The sequence below is a fragment of the Alosa pseudoharengus genome, unplaced genomic scaffold (genome assembly GCF_046254945.1).
Source record: "Alosa pseudoharengus isolate Yale_2024_CS ecotype anadromous, Long Island Sound unplaced genomic scaffold, YU_APseudo_1.1 YU_APseudo_1.1_scf_22, whole genome shotgun sequence".
Classification (NCBI taxonomy): domain Eukaryota; kingdom Metazoa; phylum Chordata; class Actinopteri; order Clupeiformes; family Clupeidae; genus Alosa; species Alosa pseudoharengus.
In genome coordinates, this window is record NW_027468680.1 from 7,473,054 (window position 1) to 7,495,609 (window position 22,556).

General features: G+C 45.3%; 1 protein-coding gene across 1 annotated transcript; it reads left to right on the forward strand.

Moving 5' to 3' along the window:
* Window positions 1-1,038: 1,038 nt before the first annotated feature.
* On the forward strand, window positions 1,039-21,531 carry kctd3 (potassium channel tetramerization domain containing 3). Its single transcript, XM_076300394.1, has 18 exons — window positions 1,039-1,436; window positions 2,681-2,734; window positions 3,370-3,415; window positions 3,724-3,797; window positions 3,930-3,988; window positions 4,760-4,840; window positions 5,142-5,312; window positions 6,655-6,745; window positions 6,910-7,100; window positions 9,118-9,233; window positions 10,003-10,090; window positions 11,598-11,714; window positions 12,311-12,481; window positions 14,003-14,158; window positions 14,558-14,654; window positions 15,161-15,360; window positions 15,793-15,931; window positions 17,607-21,531. The coding sequence occupies exons 1-18, from the start codon at window positions 1,366-1,368 to the stop codon at window positions 18,235-18,237; spliced, it is 2,553 nt and encodes an 850-aa protein (XP_076156509.1). The 5' UTR covers window positions 1,039-1,365; the 3' UTR covers window positions 18,238-21,531.
* Window positions 21,532-22,556: the final 1,025 nt, after the last annotated feature.

Genomic DNA, 22,556 nt, shown 5'->3' on the forward strand with positions numbered 1-22,556 from the left:
TTTACTCTGACATTGACAGATAGAGCATGGCAAGGCATGGCTGAGAAAATGCATTTGCAGCGTAGCATAGTGGCTAAGGAGCTGGGCTAGCACATAGTAGCTGGAAAAGTTGTGGGTTCAATTACTGGTCTCCACTGTTGTGCCCTTGAGCAAGGCACTTAATCCCAAATTGCTCTGGGGACAATGCAATCCCTTATAATATAGTTGACATATGTAAATCACTTTGGATTAAAAGTGTCTGGTAAATAAATAAATACATAAAGCAGCAAAGTGGTTTAGGCATGACAGAGCAACAAAGTTGTGACACTAAAAGATTAACATTTACGTTTGATATTTCAGCTCAAGAAAAATCAACAAAGAGTACAGCTATAGGCTACAACACATGGGGGAGTAGCCTAGCCTATAATGCAAAACAAAGTTGATGTAAATATGATTGCAGTTAAATATATGTATCATTTATCAGTTTAAATATATTTACCATAAACATCAACAAATAAATTAGGCTACTCTTTTGTAAGGTAAATGTAGGCCTACGATGGTGATCTAGGTCTCTAATCACATCGTGATGGAGTGATGGGACAGAATAGCCTAATGGGAGCACTTCAGTGGTGTTTGGCTCCTTTTAAACTAAAACAAGCCAAAGACACAATTTAACCTACTTCAGTAATCTAATTGTTTACCACTATGATTGCACTATGATATGACACAACACAACATACAAATGGCTGATTCAAGATAGGCCACCTGGATCAAAACAGTAAATAAAACGCTTGCAGGAAGAACACAGTTTCTTTGTTTTAACACTGAACAGTTACACATTTCTTTAATCTCTTCCAATAAATCCGATGCCACTGTTTTCAATGAATCACCATACTGTTACCCTCGGATTAAGCCGATTTCCCAGTTGGATTCCAGGGAAGAGACGAGACGGGAGACGGGAGCGCTGTCTAGCCTACCCGAAATGCAAGGCGGGGCTACGGCCATGAGAAAGGAATGACGTTGGCGGATTGGCTGCTACTCCAGACCTTAGCATCGCTGCTCACAAGGCTAGCAGCCTCCACCCCAACGCCAAGAAACAGCGAAGGGGATTCTCAAGACCCTCTCATTACCCACGTATATCTATCCGGTCTTTAGTTAACATCAATAGGGACAGATTCCAGATATGACGAGAGAGTGTTTACAAGCTGTGTACTCATAGCCCGCCGTTTCGATGCAGGAGTGAGGCGTAGTGTTTTCATGGGGGCGGCGGCGGCGGTGGTGGGTCGAGAAGAAAAATCCGAGTAACGTCCGAGAAGCTGGATACATAAACAAACTGGATACTAATTGACAGAATTGACCGTGTCAGTCGATGAGGAGATAAACAACATGGCAGGGGTTTGCAACAGTGTTACACCTGGGATGGGAGAAATTATTCAACTTAACGTCGGCGGAACGAGGTGAGTGTTGTGCGCAATTCTCGTGTTTTCTTACAGTGTAATGAAGCTGGTTGCTAGCCTACATTATCCTTGCGTATGGAAGTCCTTGACCACACGATGGACATAGCCACAGGCCCTTACAAATGTAGCTTACTGAACTGGTCTGGTCTGTGTCGGGACTGTAGGCTACGGACTCCCTCCCTGTCCCTGTCCCGTTCAGAGAAAACATGTTACCATTTGTCGCAAGTTTACCAAGTCACCTGCATTTCTGAAACTATTTGGGATTTAAGCTAACAGTGGTGGTCATATTTGAAGAAATGTGTAGCCTTTAACACCAATAACTCATGGCTTTACATTTTCTTCTGACACGTGGTTTTGTTATTGACATAACATGCAATTCATGACTGTGCCCCTCAAACAAGTAGCCTAGGCTATAAGCTAGGCCACTTTAGGCGTGTTTGGCTGCAAATAACAGCGTGGTATTATTCCCTCAGTTTAATCACAAATGCGTCAAAATATGGAGGATTAGCGTCAAATGCGGATTTAACTCCGGGCCCACATAGCTAGCTTTCGGACAGCCTATGACCCCTATGACAAGAGATAACGTTACTGTCAAATGTTTTAAACCCTGTCCTGTTCAGCACTCTCCTTATGCAAAAATCATCGTGGATACTTAGCTGGGTTCACAATGGAAACATTCATCAGCATTTCACAAACAAGTTCACCAAATGTCACGTTGACCGTTAAATAGTCTGGTCAATATTAATATGCTGACAGTTTAGCTCGGCTCCGTTTTGAAGTTTCTCTTAAACCTGCATGGCAACCATCCAGCGATGAAAAGGGCAATCGAAAGTAAATTTATGACAGGGATGAGGTAATGCCATTGCTGCATGCGGAGCTGACAGTACTGATCTGTCTGTCTGCTGCCAGCGCCTCAGCTCACATGCTCTGTGGCCATAATGACCGCTGTAGAAATGTTGACATACAACCCCATGCAAAGAGATTGGGTTAACCCAGCTTAACTGTATGAGAGAGAGGGAGGAGACCACATTTTTATTGCATCACTGTAATAATACGCTGTGATGGATGGTTATGTCATCCACTCTCCTTAACCACATACGTCCTAAAAGCATAGTTGTGGTTGACCAGGATTGTACACTGCACTGAAGAAGACACACATGAAGAAATAATCTAATGTGTGAGAAAAAAACAACAACTGTTTTTCATTTACCATGACAACTTACACACATTTCTGTCATCTCCAGGTTTAGCACATCCAGACAGACCCTTATGTGGATTCCAGACTCTTTCTTCTCAAGGTACCCCTCACCACACTCTCTCTCTCACACACACACACACACACACACACACACACGCACACACACACACACGCACACACGCACACACACACACACACACACACACACACACACACACACACACAGGTGTCATTAACATGGTAGTGTCTTTGTGTATTTCTCTGTAATGTGACATGTTTGTACTGTAAAGAATGGCTCAGAGGAAGTGGCACAAGACCAACGCTGCCACATGTTTATCCTCCACTCTCCCGCACTATATCCTCCTTCGGATGAGACGTTAAACCGAGGTCCTGACTCATTGGTCATTAAAGATCCCATGGCACTTATCGCAAAGAGTAGGGGGTTCCCCCCAGTGTCCTGGCTAAATTCCTAACCTGGCTCATTCAATCTGGCCTCCTGATCATCCCGCAATGTGATTGTCATTTGTTCATTGTCTCACTCTCCACCTCACGCTGGTGTGTGGTGAACGATCTGGCGCATAATGGCTGCCGTGTATCACCCAGGTGGGTTCTACACATGGGTGGTGGTTAGTGAGGTTCCCCACTTCACTGTAAAAGCACTTTGGATGTCTTGATAATGCGCTGTATAAAGTTGTTGTTGTTGTTCTAACTGTGTGTTGTGTTGTTGTCTTGCAGTTTGCTCAGTGGGAGAATCTCAACTCTGAGGGACGAAACTGGAGCTGTGAGTACTGATCCAATATGGACACCCATCTACCTAACGTCACGTTCTCTGATACAACGACTTACTATTCTACACACCCCTCATACTTTACGTTTGTCTGATCAGCATTCGTATTGGTGTTAGATAGATAGATAGATAGATAGATAGATAGATAGATAGATAGATATTTTATTGATCCCCAGGGGAAATTCAAGGTCACAGTAGCAACAGTAGCAACAGTAACAGCAGAAAGTAATTAAAAGTATATAATATAAAAATAATATAAAAAAGTATATAATATAAAAACACAACCACATTTTCTCTTGCAGATATTTATTGACAGGGACCCAACAGCGTTTGCACCAATTCTGAACTTTCTTCGGACGAAGGAATTGGACTTGCGGTAGAGTAACCACTGTTGCATTTTAATATATTTTTTTTATATAGGTTCACTTCTTCATATGTCTTTTTTTACATTCACTTTCACTACATTAGATTAGTGTAACTCAGTTGAGCTCTTGATGTTCTCTTATAGGGGGGTGAATATAAACGTCCTACGGCATGAAGCTGAGTTTTACGGGATAACCCCGTTAGGTAAGGGCACCTCTCAAGACTTCACTCTGTCTGACTCTCTCAGCCTGACTGCAGACATCATGTGATTCCTCTAATCAAATATGACCATCGACCAGCTAAACATCAGACTGCCTCAAGAGAGATGGTGTAACGGCTTTCACTTTGCTCTTAAAGGTTGTATCAGCGATCGCAGGCCCAAAAAAGGCCCAAACATAAATGATCACATTCATCTAATCTTTCCTAACGATCCGCTAGCTGCCCACCCCAAAAGCAGGCCGTCAAAAAAACGCGTCTCTGTAGGCAGCCTACACTCTGAGATCTGTACACAAAAACAGTTGCTACCAACAAGGGTCGCCAACCACTCAAAGGCAAAATAAAGTGTTCCAACCAATAACCGACGAGATGCGCGTTCAGGAGAGTTTGCACGGGAGGGAGGGGGAGGGAGTAGCAAGCTAGCTCTCTGTTTTGTTTGAACGTCAACAGAAGTGACGTTACCCCGCCATCGCTGATACAACCTTAAAAGAACCTTTTGGGAAATTAGCTTATTTACCGCATTAGATAAGAGGATACATACCCTTCTCTTCTCTGTGCTTGCAATAACCCAGTCTGAAACCGTTAGCCTAGCTTAGCATAATTCACTGTAAGTGAATTACACCAGTTAGCCGATAGCTCCCTTTTAGCTATATGCTAACTGGTGTAACCCGCTTCCAGTGAATTATGCCAAGCTAGGAGTTTATTAGTTGACACGTGGTTTGTTGTTGATGTTGTTGTTTCCTTGTTGCCATGGCGCAGTGCGGCGACTGTTGCTGTGTGAGGAACTGGAGCGGTCGTCGTGTGGCAGTGTTCTGTTTCACGGATACCTGCCGCCTCCAGGTACGGCCCATAATGCACCTCTCTGCCAAAGATTCAGTCTTGTGAGCACACACATGCACACAGACTCCGAGTCTATTTAGCCAAGTGAGCTCACACGATTACTCACTGTCTGTTACTATTATTCACTTACTCAGTACTCAGCTGTCACCACATACACACCTGTCCCTGTCCTTTAAATGTTCTGAGTACACACACACACACACACACACACACACACACACACCTGCCAGCAGCTGTTGAGTGGGGTATGGTATATCCCCTGTGTGTGTGTGTGTGTGTGTGTGTGTGTGTGTGTGTGTAGCAATCCCGGCGCGTAAGAGCAGCAGTGGCGGTGGCGGGGCATCGGCAGCAGCTGTAGGGGCCCCAGAGGAGCGGTCGGGGCCCGGGGGAGCGGAGGGAGGGTTCCCCCCCAGACCCACCAGACATCCAGGCCTACCGGGACCCTCAGGGGCAGACGCAACCCAGCGACTAGGTGAGGACACACACACACACACGCACACGCACACACACACACACACACGCACACACACAGACACACACACACACACACACACAGACACACACACAAACACAAACACACGCACACACACACACACACACACACACACACACAGACACACACACAAACACAAACACACGCACACACACACAAACGCACACGCACACACACACACACACACACACACGCACACACACACAGACACAGACACAGACACAGACACAGACACAGACACAGACACAGACACAGACACAGACACACACACACACACACACACACACAGACACACAGACACAGACACAGACACAGACACAGACACACACAGACACACACAGACACACACAGACACACACAGACACAGACACACACACACACACACACACACACACTCGACTCCGTTTCGTGAAGATGAAAATGAGACAGGAACAACACATTCAGTAGTTTTAGGCTTTTAGGGTCTGTACTACTGAATTGGCATTCAGACTATAGGGCCGCTCACACCAAGAACGATAACTACAAGAATAACCACAAAAAAGTATCGCTCTAGCTGATATGATTTTGAGATTGATAAAACGCTGACCAAATTTCCCTCACGGGATCAAAAGAGTATATATACTTATACTACTTACTTATTTTGCATAGTGAAGTGCTGAGAGTGACTGCTGTTACTATGGTCAGTTTATATCACCTTGGAGAATAGCATGAGGCTATCAGGGACCAGACATGTCCACTGTGTTAGTCACTTGGCTTTGTTAGGGCAGCAGCAGAGCTGCAGCAAGGGATTGTGGGAAAAGAGGAGAGGGAGGGTGTGTGTGTGTGTGTGTGTATATATGAGTGTGTGTGTGTGCATGTGTGTGAGTGTATAAGTGACCAGTGAAAGGCCTTTTATGTGGAACTGAGATGCCCTCTTTGTGAGGCCTACAGAGATGCATTACTCAAGTCATGTGAGGACGGAGATGAGGGAAGCAAACAGCAGCCAATGAGAAATGAGAGAATGGAGAAAATAGCCAATCATAGTTGGCTAAATGAAATAAGTCCTTGATGTCTCTCTTTGATATCATTTCTGTTTGTCATCAGAACGGATGTGGTGCATTTCGGAGTCAAACGTTTCAGACTGATGAGAACTGCATGTAGACTGGATGTGTATTGCACCAAAACAGAAGCAATGTTCATGCTACACACTGATTCATTTCACAACCTTTTAGGCTTCATGGGAGTCATGTTTAAACAGCAGCATATATGTACAGTACGTACAGTTTATGGAAATGACCAAATGGACAGACTGAGTTTGCGTGTGACTGTTTTGTTTTGTCAGGCTCTCCCGTTGATCCGAGAAAGGTGCTGATTGTTGCTGGACACCATAACTGGATCGTTGTTGCCTACGCACATTTCGTCATATGTTACAGGTTTGGTCACCCCATTTAGTTCTACATCTGATTCATTAGAAATGAGTTCAGTAGATGTTAGTTTGTGTAAATGCATGTGTATGTTTATGTCTGTCTGTGTGTGTGTGTGTGTGTGTGTGTGTGTGTGTGTGTGTGTGTGTGTGTGTGTGTGTGTGTGTGTTTAGGATCAAGGAGTCGTCAGGTTGGCAGCAGGTGTTCTCAAGCCCGTACCTGGACTGGCCAATCGAGCGTGTGGCTTTGAACGCTAAGGTGGTGGGTGGTCCCCATGGCGACAAAGACAAGATGGTGGCAGCTGCTTCAGAGAGCAGCATCATTCTATGGAGCATCCAGGATGGGGGGAACGGGAATGAGATAGGTGTGTGTGTGTCTGTGTGTCTGTGTGTGTGTGTTTGTGTGTCTTTTAGACCATGTGCAACGGTTGTGTGTGTGTATCACAATGCCTTTTAGTTGAGATTTAACACAGCTGCCACTGATGGAAGGCTTGCTAGCACACCAACTGGTGTCTTTTGGCAATACAGTTGGTGATATTGGACTGTGAAAGTTGTGTGTGTGTGTGTTTTTCACACTTAAATGAAGTGGTCTGGGCCAGAGCACAGAAGTGTGTGTAGTGTGCGTAGCCAAGGCGGTTTGTTGGGACAGGTGTGTTTATCTATCCTTCATATGGAAATTCATTTGAAATAAAAAAAAAAGCTTCAGACAGCTGCATTATTGCTTGTGTCTTTGTGAAATGCAGTCTATTTTTTTTTGACGTATCAAATATCATATAAAAAGCACTGCATAAACTCTAGCTGGCTATCAGTTGACCGGGAACTTGTCAACCGTTTCAATTGCATACTTACACTGCAGTGGTACACTCCTAGGGTAAAACAAGCTGCAATGTGTGAATAGATCTTAGCAGTTTCACATCACTGGTCCTGACTTCAACAGTCACCATAGCTTATCTAATACCTTACATGGTCTGCCTTACTGTGTACATTGCACAATCATAAGAAACCCCACAGCTAATCAGCTGATCCCTCGCTTTTGTGTTGATAATCCTGGATGGACTATTCACACATCTCTACACATGTTACTGCTGTGCTTGTAGAAAAGCCAGTAGCCTGAGAGTGTTTGCTTCTGGCTCTAACCCATGTTGTGTGTAAGTGTGTGCTATGTGTTTTTGGGGTGCGTTCAGGTGTGTTGAGTCTGGGGGTACCCATGGACTAATGCGTGCTCAGTGTTTCCCACAAAATGTAATTGTATTTGTGGTGGTAGGTGAAGGGGGGGGGGGGTGTTGAGCAAACATTCTGTGTCGGAGTCAATAAAATGAATAGCCTATAGTTATACTTGCCTTGCACGACAAGTCGATATTGACAAGTAGCTGTAACGTTATAGTGTGCTAACCTCGACAACCCAACAATATGATAATGCTAGAGTAGGGATACTGCTTCTTATATGCTTGCACATAACTTGAGGTGGTGGTCAATGTTGATATTGTGGTGGGCCACCACAAATAAGTCAGTGTGTGGGAAACACTGCGTGCTGTGTGTGTTTGGAGTGTGTATGGGAAACACTGCGTGCTGTGTGTGTTTGGAGTGTGTATGGGAAACACTGTGTACTGTGTGTGTTTGGAGTGTGTATGGGAAACACTGTGTACTGTGTGTGTTTGGAGTGGGCTCAGTCTGGGGGAGCTGTTGGACTCTCTACTCTTAAGTTGTGTCTAACCTGTACTGTGTATTTTGTGCTGTATGTAATGCGTGCAGTGTTTCCCACAGAATTGAATTCCATTTGTGGTGGTTGGTTTGCAGAATTAACTTGAATACAACAGTTTTTAACAATTAGCACAGTTTGGTTATGATGCTAACCAGATTTTTTTTTTTTGGGGGGGGCTTTTTATGCCTTTAATGATAGGACAGTAGAGAGTGACAGGAAGTGAATGGGAGAGAGAGCAGGGGTGGGATCCGGAAAGGACCACGGGGCGGGAATTGAACCCGGGTCGCCGGCGTACGGTGCAGGTGCCCCAGCCAGTTGCACCACAGCTGGGGCCACCAGATTTAAGCACAATTTATTACAACCTGGAAAATCATTGTGTGGTGGTCAAAGTTGATATTGTGGTGGGCCGCCACAAATAAATCAATGTATGGGAAACACTGGTGTGCTGTGTGTTTGGGGTCTGTTCAGGTGTGTTCAGTTTTTGGGTGCCTATCTCCTAACCTGTGCTGTGTGTTTTGGGATGTATATAATCTGTGCGGTGTGTTTTGGGGTGTATATAATCTGTGCTGTGTGTTTTGGGGTGTATATAATCTGTGCTGTGTGTTTTGGGGTGTATGTAACACATTTTGTGTGTTTTGGGGTGTATGTAATCCGTGCTGTGTGTTTTGGGGTGTGTTCAGGTGTGTTCAGTCTGGGGGTACCTGTGGACTCTCTCTTCTTCATTGGGAGTCAGCTGGTGGCCACCAGCCACACGGGGAAAGTCGGGGTGTGGAACGCCGTCACCCAACACTGGCAGGTACGCCCCCAAACTCTCTACCAATCAGAGGACTACGTCTTTAGCTAATATGAACGTCCATACATGAACTATAACAATAACAACATGAAAAACATTATTGTTAGGAATCACAAGTGAGAACGATAACAAGCCGACAGCCAATGAGAATCCATCAAAGTTTAGACATCACATTCATTAACGCGAGGGGGGACTTTCTTTCTTGGTCAGTGTGGATGCTCATATTGTTATAGTTGCGGTCATCTTTCATATCGGTCCTGGTGTGTACAGCCGTTTAGTGTTTTCCGCATGTAGGACTGTGAGGTAAAATCTGATCTAATGTAAATCAAACTAATTATATATTTAAGTGAACTAAATAGTGCGAAATGATGTTAAACTCATTGTTAAAACTTAAACTTGTTAAATTAATTGGAAAACCCTTGTTAAGAGTGGGATGGAAGTAGTGTCGTTTAGAAAGGCACTGGGCAGTGAGCATGTCCGCAAGCTGCTGCTTGGTATTTCTCCTGACCACAGACACTGACAGCTGAATGGTGAGCTCTGTGAGCGGCAGTCACAGCTGACTGAATGGGTCAGTGAGCTACAGACACAGCTGACTGAATGGGTCAGTGAGCTACAGTCACAGGTGGTCTGGTGATCTGTGGCAAGGACATTGACCTCTATGTGCCTCTCAGATGACCTCTGACCCCTGTTCCTGTGTGTGTGTGTGTGTGTGTGTATGTTTGTATATGTGTGCGTATGTGTGCATGTGTCTGTGTGTGTGTGTGTGTCTCAGGTGCAGGACGTGGTGCCCATCACCAGCTGTGACACGGCCGGCTCCTTCCTGCTGCTGGGCTGCAATAACGGCTCCATCTACTACATCGGTGAGAGCTCAGCTCTGAGATCTCCCCCCTCTGTTCCCATAGCAGTCTCTTAGATCTCCCCCCTCTCTTCCCATTGCAGTCTCTTAGATCTCCCCCCTCTCTTCCCATAGCAGTCTCTCAGATCTCCCCCATAGCTGCCTCCAGTCCAGCAGGGAGTACAACAAAAGAGAAGATAGGAAGGAGGGTAAAAACAGTGGAAAACGTAAAAAAAACATGCATAGATGAACATAGCGTAGTCAGGAATATTAGGAACATCTTGGAGGAACAAGTCTTCTGCAGGCTGTAGAAAGTGCACTGTTTCTTTAAACAAAGCTCTGGTATGTTTAATGTGTGTGTTTGTGTGTGTGTGTGTGTTTGTGTGTGTATGTGTGTGTATACAAAGTGGCCAGACCTTGACCTTAGAGATAAAGCAGAGGGAACTATTAGAGGCGGAGTTGGCTATCTACAGTATGTAAACTTTGACTAGCCACAAACATAATTTGCTTTGAATAACATGAAGTCATTGTGTAGACAAGAAGCAATGCTGGGAACTGACCCTCTGATCATGCAACCTAATGACAGGACAGCTGTAAGATTTATATAACCCAGCTGTCTCGGTTTGATCAAGCGGGGGGGATTAAATTGCCCTGGGCAGTTATAAACAGCTATTAGCGCTGTATTTTTACCCTCACTATTGTAATCAGAGTCTGTTTGTCTATGTGAATGTATTTGCTCATACAACTGATTTACTTCAAATGGTCAGACAAGGTAGAGGGTCACCATGTCTCGGCCCTGCTATATATGACCTTTGACCCTGGTCTTTGACCCTGTGTTGTGCCTTCAAGACTAGTAGGGCAGCTATGTGAGGATATGTTGTGCCTTCAAGACTAGTAGCATAGCTATGTGAGGATGTGTTGTGCCTTCAAGACTAGTAGCATAGCTATGTGAGGATGTGTTGTGCCTTCAAGACTAGTAGCATAGCTATGTGAGGATGTGTTGTGCCTTCAAGACTAGTAGCATAGCTATGTGAGGATGTGTTGTGCCTTCAAGACTAGTAGCATAGCTATGTGAGGATGTGTTGTGCCTAGAACTGGTATTATGAAAGAACTAAGGCTGGGAAATGTCCAGCTGCCACGTGATTCTCTGCTAATGAGCTAATCATACTGAATGAATGATGCAGCACACCCCCAGGTGGCTTAGGAGTAAATTGGCTGGACGTTACAGAAGTACAGATCAATTTAAAACACTCTTTGTCCCATCTGGTCTCTGTCACCTGTGCTCTCTGCCATTCATGGAGTGGGTGGAAGTCTTAATTAGGTCTTTAAAATCTTAATAAAGGCCTTCAGAGTCTTATTAAGGTCTTCAGAGTCTTAATAAGGTCTTCAGAGTCTTAATAATTGATTACTACATTTAACAGTTACATTCAGCTTAGATTTATTAACACTACTGCTGTGAGTGTAGGTTTCTATGGGATGTGTTTTGTCACAGCTGCCTGTCCTGAGTCTGTGTGTGTGTGTGTGTGTGTTAGACATGCAGAAGTTTCCTCTGCGGATGAAGGATAATGATCTGCTGGTGACGGAGCTCTACCACGACCCCTCGAACGACGCCATCACTGCCCTCAGTGTCTACCTCACCCCAAAGACCAGTGAGTGGCTCTACCCGTCTCCTCTCCTCCTCCCCTCATCCACCCATCTCTCCTCCTCCTCCCCTCATCTACTCATCTCTCCTCCTCCTCCCCTCATCCACCCATCTCACCTCTCCTCATCTCTCTATCTCTCCTCCTCCCCTCATCCTTCATCTCTCCTCTCCTCCTCCCCCATCTCTCCTCCCCCTATCTCTCCTCCTCTCCTCATCCACCTATCTCCCCTCCCCTCATCTATTTATCTTTCCTCTCCTCCATTCATCTCTCCTTTCCGCATCTTCCCATCTCTCCTTTTCCCCTCCCCTTCGTCTCCTCCTCCCCTCATCCACCCAGCTCTCCTCTCCTCCTCCCCTCATCTCTTCTTCTCTCTTCATCCTCCCATCTCTCCTCACCTCATCCATCCATCTCTGTTAAGGGGAACAAGATTGAGATATGTGTGTGTGTGTATTTGTGTGCTGTAGTTGTGAGTGGTAACTGGATTGATATAGCTCATCTCTCTCCTGTGTGTGTGTATTTGTGTGCTGTAGTTTTGAGTGGTAACTGGATTGATATGGCGCTTCTCTCTCCTGTGTGTGTGTGTGTGTGTGTGTGTTGTGCAGGTGTGAGCGGTAACTGGATTGAGATTGCGTACGGGACAAGCTCTGGAGCGGTGCGTGTGATCGTCCAGCACCCCGAGACGGTGGGCTCGGGACCCCAACTCTTCCAAACCTTCACTGTCCATCGCAGCCCCGTCACCAAGATCATGCTCTCCGAGAAACACCTGGTGTCAGGTGAGCCCCGCTGGCCGAGGTGCTGATGGGAGAATCTAAGATGACCAGTGCTAGACCTGGGTCATGGATGTGTTATGTTATTAGTGGGACTAAAACTTGTTTTAGTAAAGGCTACTTTTTTTCATGTAACGTAGCAATGATGCTAGATTTCCTTTGGCGATGTGATTACGTGCCAGAATGTTGGTTCTTGTGAGGATATGTTTTTTTTAATGCAAGGCAGAGAGAGCCAGAAAACAATTATTTCATACATTTTTAATACATGACCATAAACGTAAAACTAGGGATGCACCGAATCCAGATTTTTGGGGTTCGGCCGAATACCGAATCCACTGGTTAAGATTCTGCCGAATCCGAAACCGAATCCTACTCCATCCTCAGTCCATTAACACAGTAAGCACATTTATGAAGTAAATAACATCCACAGCAGTGTATATTTAATTTTATTTTAACTGTAAAAAAGGCAACATTAGGCCAGGATGACTATTTTGACAATTAGGCCATCTCAAGATCCAACCAATAGCCTATACAAAATATGAGTCTTAATCCCATAAAGTACAAAGTACAAACCAAAGTGCAACCAAGTAGGCTACAAACCAAAATCTTTCAGTTTTCACCAAAGTGCAACAATGCAAATAAAAGTTTTTTTTTAAATCAAAATGTTTGGTGACTAGCTAATGGTTGGCTATTGAACAATTACTCAAAAAACTGCTGTTGTTTTGGTTGGAACAGCTAAACTACGATTAACAGTAGCCAAATATAACACAAAATTGTAGGCCTAATCACACACCTATAACCGTAACCTGTAGGCTAACCTCAACCTCTTACATGAAATGAATGTTCCCTTTCAGGAAAACAAGACGTTCGGCATTAAGAGGTGACAGCCGGATGCACAACTCGTATTCTTTCGAATGTTTCATACGCAAATGTTTTAACAGCGGCGATGTTATGTACTGTTTAGGGTCCTTACCACCACGAGACAAAACGGCATTGCAAATTGAACATGTAGCTCGACTAGAATCACCTTCTTTGGACTGAAAGTACTGCCAAACAACACTTTTTCTGCTCACGAGTTCCATTTTCACTTTCTCACTCACACAGCCTGAGCTACTGCATTCGAACGGGCCACCTACGTAAACACGTTCCTATAATCAACGGCGGCGTCATGACGTCGACCAGCGTAGCGCACATAGTGTAAGCGTAGGGTTCGGTTCGGTGGGGGAAAATTCTAAGGTTCGGCAGAAACCGAACCCCGTCAAAAAATCCAATATTCGGCCGAATCCGAAACCGAATCCTGGATTCGGTGCATCCCTACGTAAAACCAATGAACAATGACAATGAACTTGACTTATACAATATTGCTCAAAATTGTAAATGAGTAAAAAAAAAAAAAAATCTAAATCATTCTTTAAACACTGTTTATAAATGCGTGTGTGTGTGTGTTGTGTGTGTGTGTGTGTGTGTGTTGGGTGTGTGTGTGTGTGTGTGTGTGTGTGTGTGTGTTGTGTGTGTGTGTGTGATCAGTGTGTGCGGACAACAACCACGTGCGCACCTGGACGGTGACGCGCTTCCGGGGGATGATCTCCACCCAGCCGGGCTCCACACCTCTGGCCTCCTTTAAGATCCTCTCCCTGGAGGAGGCTGAGAGCCACAACAGCTACTCCGCAGGAAATGACGTCGGTAAGCAGGAAGGGGCGAGGAAAGACGCAGAGGGGGCATGACCGTTAAGGCATTACAATGAGAGAGGGACAGATAAGGGGACGGCAGCAAGATCAAATTAGCCAGAGAAGCTACACTGTATTTTAAGAAAAGGTATAAGTGTGACCACAGCTGTGGCATGGAGGGAGGGGTTATGCATATGTGCTAATGTGGACAGACAGTATCCAAACATGGAGTATAGTGTGTGATGGTGTGTACAGTAGTATAGTGTGTGATGGTGTGAATGTGTACAGTAGTATAGTGTGTGATGGTGTGTACAGTAGTATAGTGTGTGATGGTGTGTATAGCTGTATAGTGTGTGATGGTGTGCACAGTGGTATTTTGGTATAGTGTGTGATGGAACTGCTGTTACTCCCACAGGCCCGTTTGGAGAGAGAGATGACCAGCAGGTCTTTATCCAGAAGGTCATACCCATCACCAACAAGCTCTTTGTGCGCCTCTCCTCCACTGGAAAAAGGTACACTGTGTGTGTGTGTGTGTGTGTGTGTACACGTTCTAACAGTATCCAATATCTATCCCATCCTTTCTACTTTGCATCATTTATGAGGATACTTTTGTGGGCTACTTGTACTGTTAAATGAACGCAAACACACACATACACAAAGGAGAGTTTAGTGTGTGTGTGTGTGTGTGTTGACATTTACCTAGATAGATAGATACTTTATTGATCCCCAAGGGGAAATTCAAGACCTGTGCATCATATGTGGACCTATGTCCCTATATGTACTGATCTGGTCTGTCTGTGTTTCTGCGTTTGTGTATGTGTGTGTATGTGCATGTGTGTGTATACGTGTGTGTGTGTGTGTGTGTGTGTGTGTGTGTGTGTGTGTGTGTGTGTGTGTGTGTGTGTGTGTGTGTGTGTGTGTGTGTGTGTGTGTGTGTGTGTGTGTGTGTGTGTGTGTGTGTGTGTGTGTGTGTGTGTGTGTGTGTGTGTGTGTGTGTGTGTGTGTGTGGGTGGGTCAGGATCTGTGAGGTGCAGTCGGTGGACGGCACCACCATCACCTGCTTCACGGTGCGTGAGTGTGAAGGCTCCAGCCGCATGGGCTCGCGCCCGCGCCGCTACCTCTTCACCGGACAAGCCAACGGCAGCATCCAGATGTGGGACCTCACCACCGCCATGGACATGGTCAACAAGGCCGACGACAGGGCCCAGAGAGAGACCGGTCAGTCACACACACACACACCACTGCTGCCGTAGACATTGTTGATAAGGGCTATGACAGCCAGGAGAGAGACAGGTCAGTCATATACATACACACACACACACACCACTGCTGCCATGGACATTGTTGACAAGGGCTATGACAGCCAGGAGAGAGACAGGTCAGTCACATACACACACACACACACACACCACTGCTGCTGTAGACATTGTTGACAAGGGCTATGACAGCCAGGAGAGAAACAGGTCAGTCACACACGCACATTTTTTAATTTGCATAAAACACTGTCCAGCGGTTTACACACAAGGTGGGAAATTACTGAATTCCATTACCAGAGTTGATAAACTCTCATTCTATAATCCAGCTAATGCAGCAGGTCTGCGTTTCATTCTCTGAAATATTATTCCTTCCTTCTTTTTTCATGATGGACAGAAGTGGGAGGTCCGACAGAGGAGGAGCTTCTGAAGCTGCTGGACCAATGTGACCTCAGCACATCTCGCTGTGCCACACCCAACATAAGCCCCGCCCCCTCCATGCTGCAGCCCAACCGGCTTCGAGAGTCCTGCTCTAGGTGAGAGCGCTGCCCCACCACACGGTCCAATCACAGCTCAGCTAGGACAGCTACAGTCAGCTACAGGGAGAGAGAGAACCTGGCTTTCTAACTAAGGTCAATCCTATAGTACCTAGAGAGTGATGACAACTAAACAGAAAATCATGTGACTTGTATAAATATGTGTAAATGACTTTGAATGTGTTCGATGTAAACCTGTCTCAATAATTATGTTGTTGACTTATCGCACAATATGAAAATATCGACAATGACTTTAGCAGACCTCAGTATTGCCTGAACTCTGTGTTTACATTCACGTAATTGGGCTTCATCATATTTGTTTAAGGAGATAAATATGAATGTGCATTTCTACATCTCTGGGTTAGATTGCACTGGTGAAGAGTGTGTGTGTGTGTGTGTATGATTCTTAGTGCTCACACATTTAAGGGCCGTTCACACCAGGAAAGATAACGATAAAGATATTAGCATCCACACTTACCAAGAGCGATATATTTTTGCCGTTATCGTTCCTGGTGTGAATGGCCCTTTAGAATGCCCTGGTGAAGAGCCTCTCTCTCTCGGTGTGTGTGTGTGTAATTATTAGTGCCCAGACACACATTTAGAATGTCTCACTACTAGCCTCTGTAGAGAGAAGCTGTTGCCTGATAAAGAGCTGCAGTCTCACCTGGGCACTTGCAACTGGCTTTGCTGACCGTGCTGAAATGGCCAGATGCTCCGACATCTCTGGCACTGTTTAAGTGCTGCTGAGGAACCGCACTCGGGGTCCCTAGTGGCCTTATAGTGCAGACTGCACTCTCAGATTAGATTAGCATTAACGCTTAAAGGTGTACCGTCACACCGGTGTGATGGGAATGTTGGAAAATGAACGTTCTAAAGAGTATCAGGGTTCATTGAATTCAACATAGAATTTTAGAACCTTCAATTGTTGCGGGACGGAATCTTAAGTTAGAATGTTGAAACACCCACACCTTTAAGGGTGAAGAGTGTGATGTCCGGAAGTGTGACGTAGCGTTTCCATGACGGCAGAATCACTGGATCTAAACAAACTTTCTAAGTGGCTTAAATAGCATTGAATGTAGACATATGGCATCATTTCTAGCTAATAAATTGTTTTAGATGTAGGCTATAGCCATTTAAACGTGCTTTACCTGCTAGGCAGCAGCTTAGCCACATAACACGGATTCCCTGGCAGGTGTAATAGTAAGAAACAAAATTCCAGCGGAAAATTCACGTCTTCTCAAAGACTGGCGGCTGTTAAGAGTGACATTTTTTGCCAAAAAAATAAAGCCAAAACACGTCCGTGAATTTAAGGATTTAATCGCATGCTGTGAAGTTACATGCAGGTCTCTTACGGAGGAAACCTATGTTAAAATAAAATTCTGTAGTCACAAATTTGATTGTGTTGGTTCCTACAGTGTAAAAAAAATATACTAACGTATACTACTAACGTTGTAAAATGATTGAAATATATTAAGAAAGCCACCGCTATGGTGATTTCTAATGGTAGATTGATTTGTTTAGATCCAGTGATATTGCTGCCTTGACAACGCTATGTCATGGCTTCGATACTCTATTGTGTGATTTGTTTATGTGTTTGTGTGTGTATACGTGTGTCTGTGTGTGTGTTTGTGTCTGTGTGTGTGATTTGTGTGTGTGTGTGTGTGTGTGCCTATAGCCTCCAGCTGCAGGCGCAGGAGCCCATCCCAGAGACGGCCACCTACGGGGCGCTGCGTCCGTACCGAGAGAGCCCCCTGCTGGCCAGAGCGCGCCGCACCGAGAGCTTCCACGGCTACCGAGACTTCCAGAGCTTCAGCCTGGGACGCAGCCTGCTGGAACCCGACGGACAGGCCGACGAGCCCAGACACTCCACCTCCGAGAGCAGCGGGGAGGAGGGCGCCTCCGACCGCAGGAGTGGAGGAGCAGGCGGAGGTCTGGAGAGCTGGTGGGGGAGGGCCAGTGAGGGCCAGGCGGAGGGGGGGAGGTCGGCTCCGGACAGCCCCGGGCTGGGAGACGTCCGGAGGAAGGTGCAGGTGGAGGAGGAGGGCGCTTCGGCGTCAGCCGGGGCAGGGGGGTCGGAGAGCCGGGCGGAGGGCAAGAAGAGGGGGGCGTTTGACGGGGGGTTTCTGGGGCGGAAGAGGGCACCCCCGGTGCCCCATCTGTCCTCTCTGCCCTCTGGGGGCGCCTCGGAGGCTGGTGGGGGCAGCGACTCGTCCTCCAGCACGGCATCGCCCTCCCCCACCAAGATGGCCACCTCCCCGCGCCACCGCAAGGGCATGGAGACCTCCAGCCAGGAGTACAGCCTGTGAGAGGTCTCCTCACGTCCCCCGAGGCGTCCGACATTATACCTGACCAACCCCTGTGACCCCTAACCCCAAATTCCCCCAGTCACCTTACAGCTGGAATGACCCGCTCCCCCGTCCCAGAGTGAAGTAGCAGTTACCCATCTCAGATGAGAGACCTTGCTGTTGGAGATGGAGCTACACAGAGTGGTCTTCATCTGGGGTTGCAGACGCAAGCGTTACTTCCATGACTTGTCTCTGAGTAAGGCTCTGCTTGTCGGCTTCAGTGAGGTATGAGGTGGTGTTCCCTCTTCCACATTGTTTATTTTGTGTTTTGTGTAAGCAGCCAGATTCCAACTGCACACACTAATGCCTTGGCATATGTAATGTTTTATTTTGTTTTGTTTTTTAAGAGTGGGATCATCATATACAAACGTTTGTTGTGTTGGGTAAGCCATACCTCTGTTGGCATGGTAACAGCTGATGTTTTCTTTCCTGGAGCCATCATCCTCGAGCTGAGTCCTAAAAGCTCCTTGTTTACATGCATGCTCGCGTCAGCTGTTCAACTGGAATAGTTTGTCTCCTTGGTTACTCCCGTATGATTACGAGGATAAACTGATTAACATTATTACCTCGCTGAACTGACCTAAAATAGTGATGTGTTCCTCTGTGTCACTTCTACATGGTCCCAAAAAGTTGGGTCACTTGAAGCATGGCAGGCATGTTTGGACAAGAGCCAAAATGGCCAATGCTAGTTCTCCGCCTTTATTAGAGTTGTGCGTCATCTTTTGCACTCGCATTACTTTGCAGCCATGCTGGCTCGCCAGAGATGGAAATTCGTTTCTTTTTTTATTTAGCGAATCATAAAACACTATTTTTTCTTACCTTAACATGTCTAACTTAAAACAAAGGGAATTCCTTTACATTGTAATGTTTGAAAACTATTTAGTGCCTTCGACCACGATAATAATTTAAGTCTTATATTGATTTAGGAAAATAATCGAACCAAAGTTAATATGACGACACGCCCCCCCTCCTCGTTGTCTTGGGTGGTTAAATCAACACTATGGAAATGAACGGTGTGTACAAACCTTTACTCATTATGCAACTTCAGCACCATGTAACCAGGACCTGTCTTGGTAACTATGTCAGTTTGACATTATGCATCTCTTTTCAATGCTTTGTACCGTTGACTTGTTTTGAACATATGACGCTGTGTGTTTTTCACTACACCATTGCATTTGCACTTAATGTGAATAAGCAACAGAGAGGTGAGGAGAGGAGAGGAGAGACTCACTATAGGATGATGAGGAAATATTCAGAGACCATAACTCGTTGCGTCGATCGACTCCCAAATGGCAGCCGATTGTGGGACACATCGGGCTGAGATGCGGCTTAGTCTCGGCTCAGTTCTGGCCCACAGTCGGCTGTCACCTGGTTGTCCGTCCGTCCGTCAGTCACTTTTCTCTGTCTCAGCCATATGCAGTCAACTCATGTTTACAAGCTATATGAAAAAAAAAATTGTACAGACTCTATTTATGTTGCTCGGCATATCTTATATATATATTATGATAAGTAATGGATGATATTATGTCATATTATCATGTCACTAACTAGCATTAGCGTATGCTGTGCGCGCATGTAAGACAGAGCACTGAGTTAAGCCTTTGCAAAACATGAAGCAGAAGAACACTATATGAAGAAAGTACACTACGTGAGTGTAGCACTGAGTAGTATGCATCAGTAGTAGTATACTTTAGCTGTAGTATGCTTTCCCCACACTAACTGGGCAGAGCCAGTGTCTGACCAGGGCTCGTATAGTTTGGTGGTCTATGGGAGGCCTGATTGTGATGATGCTTGAGGAAGCACTCGTTTTTCCCCACCATTTCCTGTGTCATCACATCCTCTGCCAACAGCCCCCGATAGTGCCGCGCTGCGATGCTCAAAACCGCAACCCCAGGGGATTGTGGGATACTGATGAATGGGCGCGCTGCACCTCTGTGATGGCGCTACAGATGTAATGAGGCTCTGCCATCACCCTGCGGCCCAGCTCAGATGCACACACACACACACAGTCTATTTCACACACACACACACACACACAGTCTATTTCACACACACACACACACACACCTGCAGTGCCGCACCCACACTCTTAGGAGCCAGGATCTGTCAGCACATTAAACGCCCATCTCACGCCCTGCAGCTGGGCACCTGTGTGTGTGTGTGTGTGTGTGTGTGAGTTTGTGAGTGAGCCTGCCAGCTCCTGTTCAGTGTGTGCGGGTGTGTGACATGGCAGAAAGATAATTACCAGCTTACAGAGTTGATTTATGAGTTTACGCAGATCTCACACTGCCACTGATGCTGGTTAAGACACTGAGGGCAAACTTCACACACAGATAGATAGACAGACAGACAGACACACACACACACACACTCTCACATAGTTGTCTGTAGCTAATGAGTCTTCAACACGGTCACTTTCCCTGAAGCCCAAAAGCCCAGCAGACAGCCCTCTAAACAGCCTGGCTCTCCTCCATGGCTTTGAGTGTAGTATTAGTGTGGGGAAAGCCGTGACACAAATGAAACGGTTCCCGTGAACCCTTGCAGAGGACAAACTGAACTTACTCTAAGAATATTCTCACTCTAGTTGCGATTATCACGTGCGTCACGGTGAGACTGATTTGAGAACAGTGCTCCTCTGTGATGCTTCATGGACGTACACTATGAACACAGATATATAGCTGCTTTCACTGACATATCACAGGAATTCAGCACTCTTACCCACAATGCCAAGCGTGTTTGTAGCTTTGCATAGATAGCGGCTCCATACAGACGAATAAGTATGAGAGAAGAATAGCTAACGAGTTGCATTTAATTCACAGGCTGCGATATGAAATAACTGTTTTCATGTTTGTTTATTTAATGGTTTGACCAAGGTAATGTAGTTTTGGCAGTTTAGACAGTCACAGCAAGAATGTAGAATATATGGAGTCTGATGCACCTTGAAAAGACACTGATATGAAGTTATATGAAGAAAGAAAAAGAGAAAAAAAACTAATGATGAATTAATAATGAACTAATGTCTTTGCTGTTCTCTGTGTTTGGTCTAAGTGTGTTGGATTTATGATCGATACTTAAGTCATGAGTATTCTGAGATCCTGCACGGAAGGCTAATGGCCATATCAATGGTACGCCAGCTCTACTGTAGGTGAATGTGGTACCTGAATCTCCTGAGTAAAATCTATACCTCACAGTAGCGCTCTCACCTTTCTGTAACCTCTGTATGGGCACAAAAGAAAACAAGACCAACATGTCATTAAACAATACGTCTCAGTGTTTTTCTTTAATCTGCTGTTAACACAAACACCACCACGTTACAGGAATTCCTCAACTCTGCATGGTCCACTAGTAGATGCTACACATCCTGAGAGACAGAGAGAGAGAGAGATATAGATATAGACAAGCACATAGCATTTCGGTTTGACATTAACAGCGAGTCGGATCACATTCTAGACCCTCTAGCAGGGGCTTAATACAGAGTGTTTGTGCTGTCTGTGTAAAAAGTCTAAGTCTAGGAGGAAACTTACATTGGCCATAACCATGACGCTAACCATACTGCTACGATCAGTATGTGATTATTACACTCATATGGGTTCTAACAATTTCAGGAGGAAGCACTTTGCAAAACAACACCAATAACAACCAAAGGTAACATAAACAAAACTGAAAAAATATATAAAAAGATACTCAGAGATAATGATAAATAATACTGGCATTTTGTAAAAAACAAAAAACAATAAATATTTGTAACAACAGCTGTACATCATTGCAAATGTATATGCTTTCCAAAGTACAATGCTTAGAACACAACCCAACGAAAACATACTGCAGGTTTAAAACAACCTCTACCAATCACTGATGAGTATGTTGCTTCCTCCATCCAGTCACAACACTGACTTCACTTTGACCACCAGCAGTACATAACTTCACAATCGGCAGTACATACTTAAGACACATTTTTAAAATCAGTTGGCTTGTCACGGCTTCCACTAATACAATACATGCTACTGCTCTAGCTACAGTTATAGGCACAAGTTTAATACCAACTAGGTTTACACTGTACATCTCCACAGTTACGACAAATAAACACTTTCCTCGGACTCTACTAATCAACACTTTCAAGCCTGAAGAAGCTGTATAGGCTTAATACATGCAGGAGCCGGTCTCTATAGGAGGACTAAGAACTAGGATGCCCCCTGTAGGCAGGGACTAAGACAGGTTTGCATGACATTCATGCGAAACACACTCATTATTTAACACACATTTATTATTTAAAGGTGACC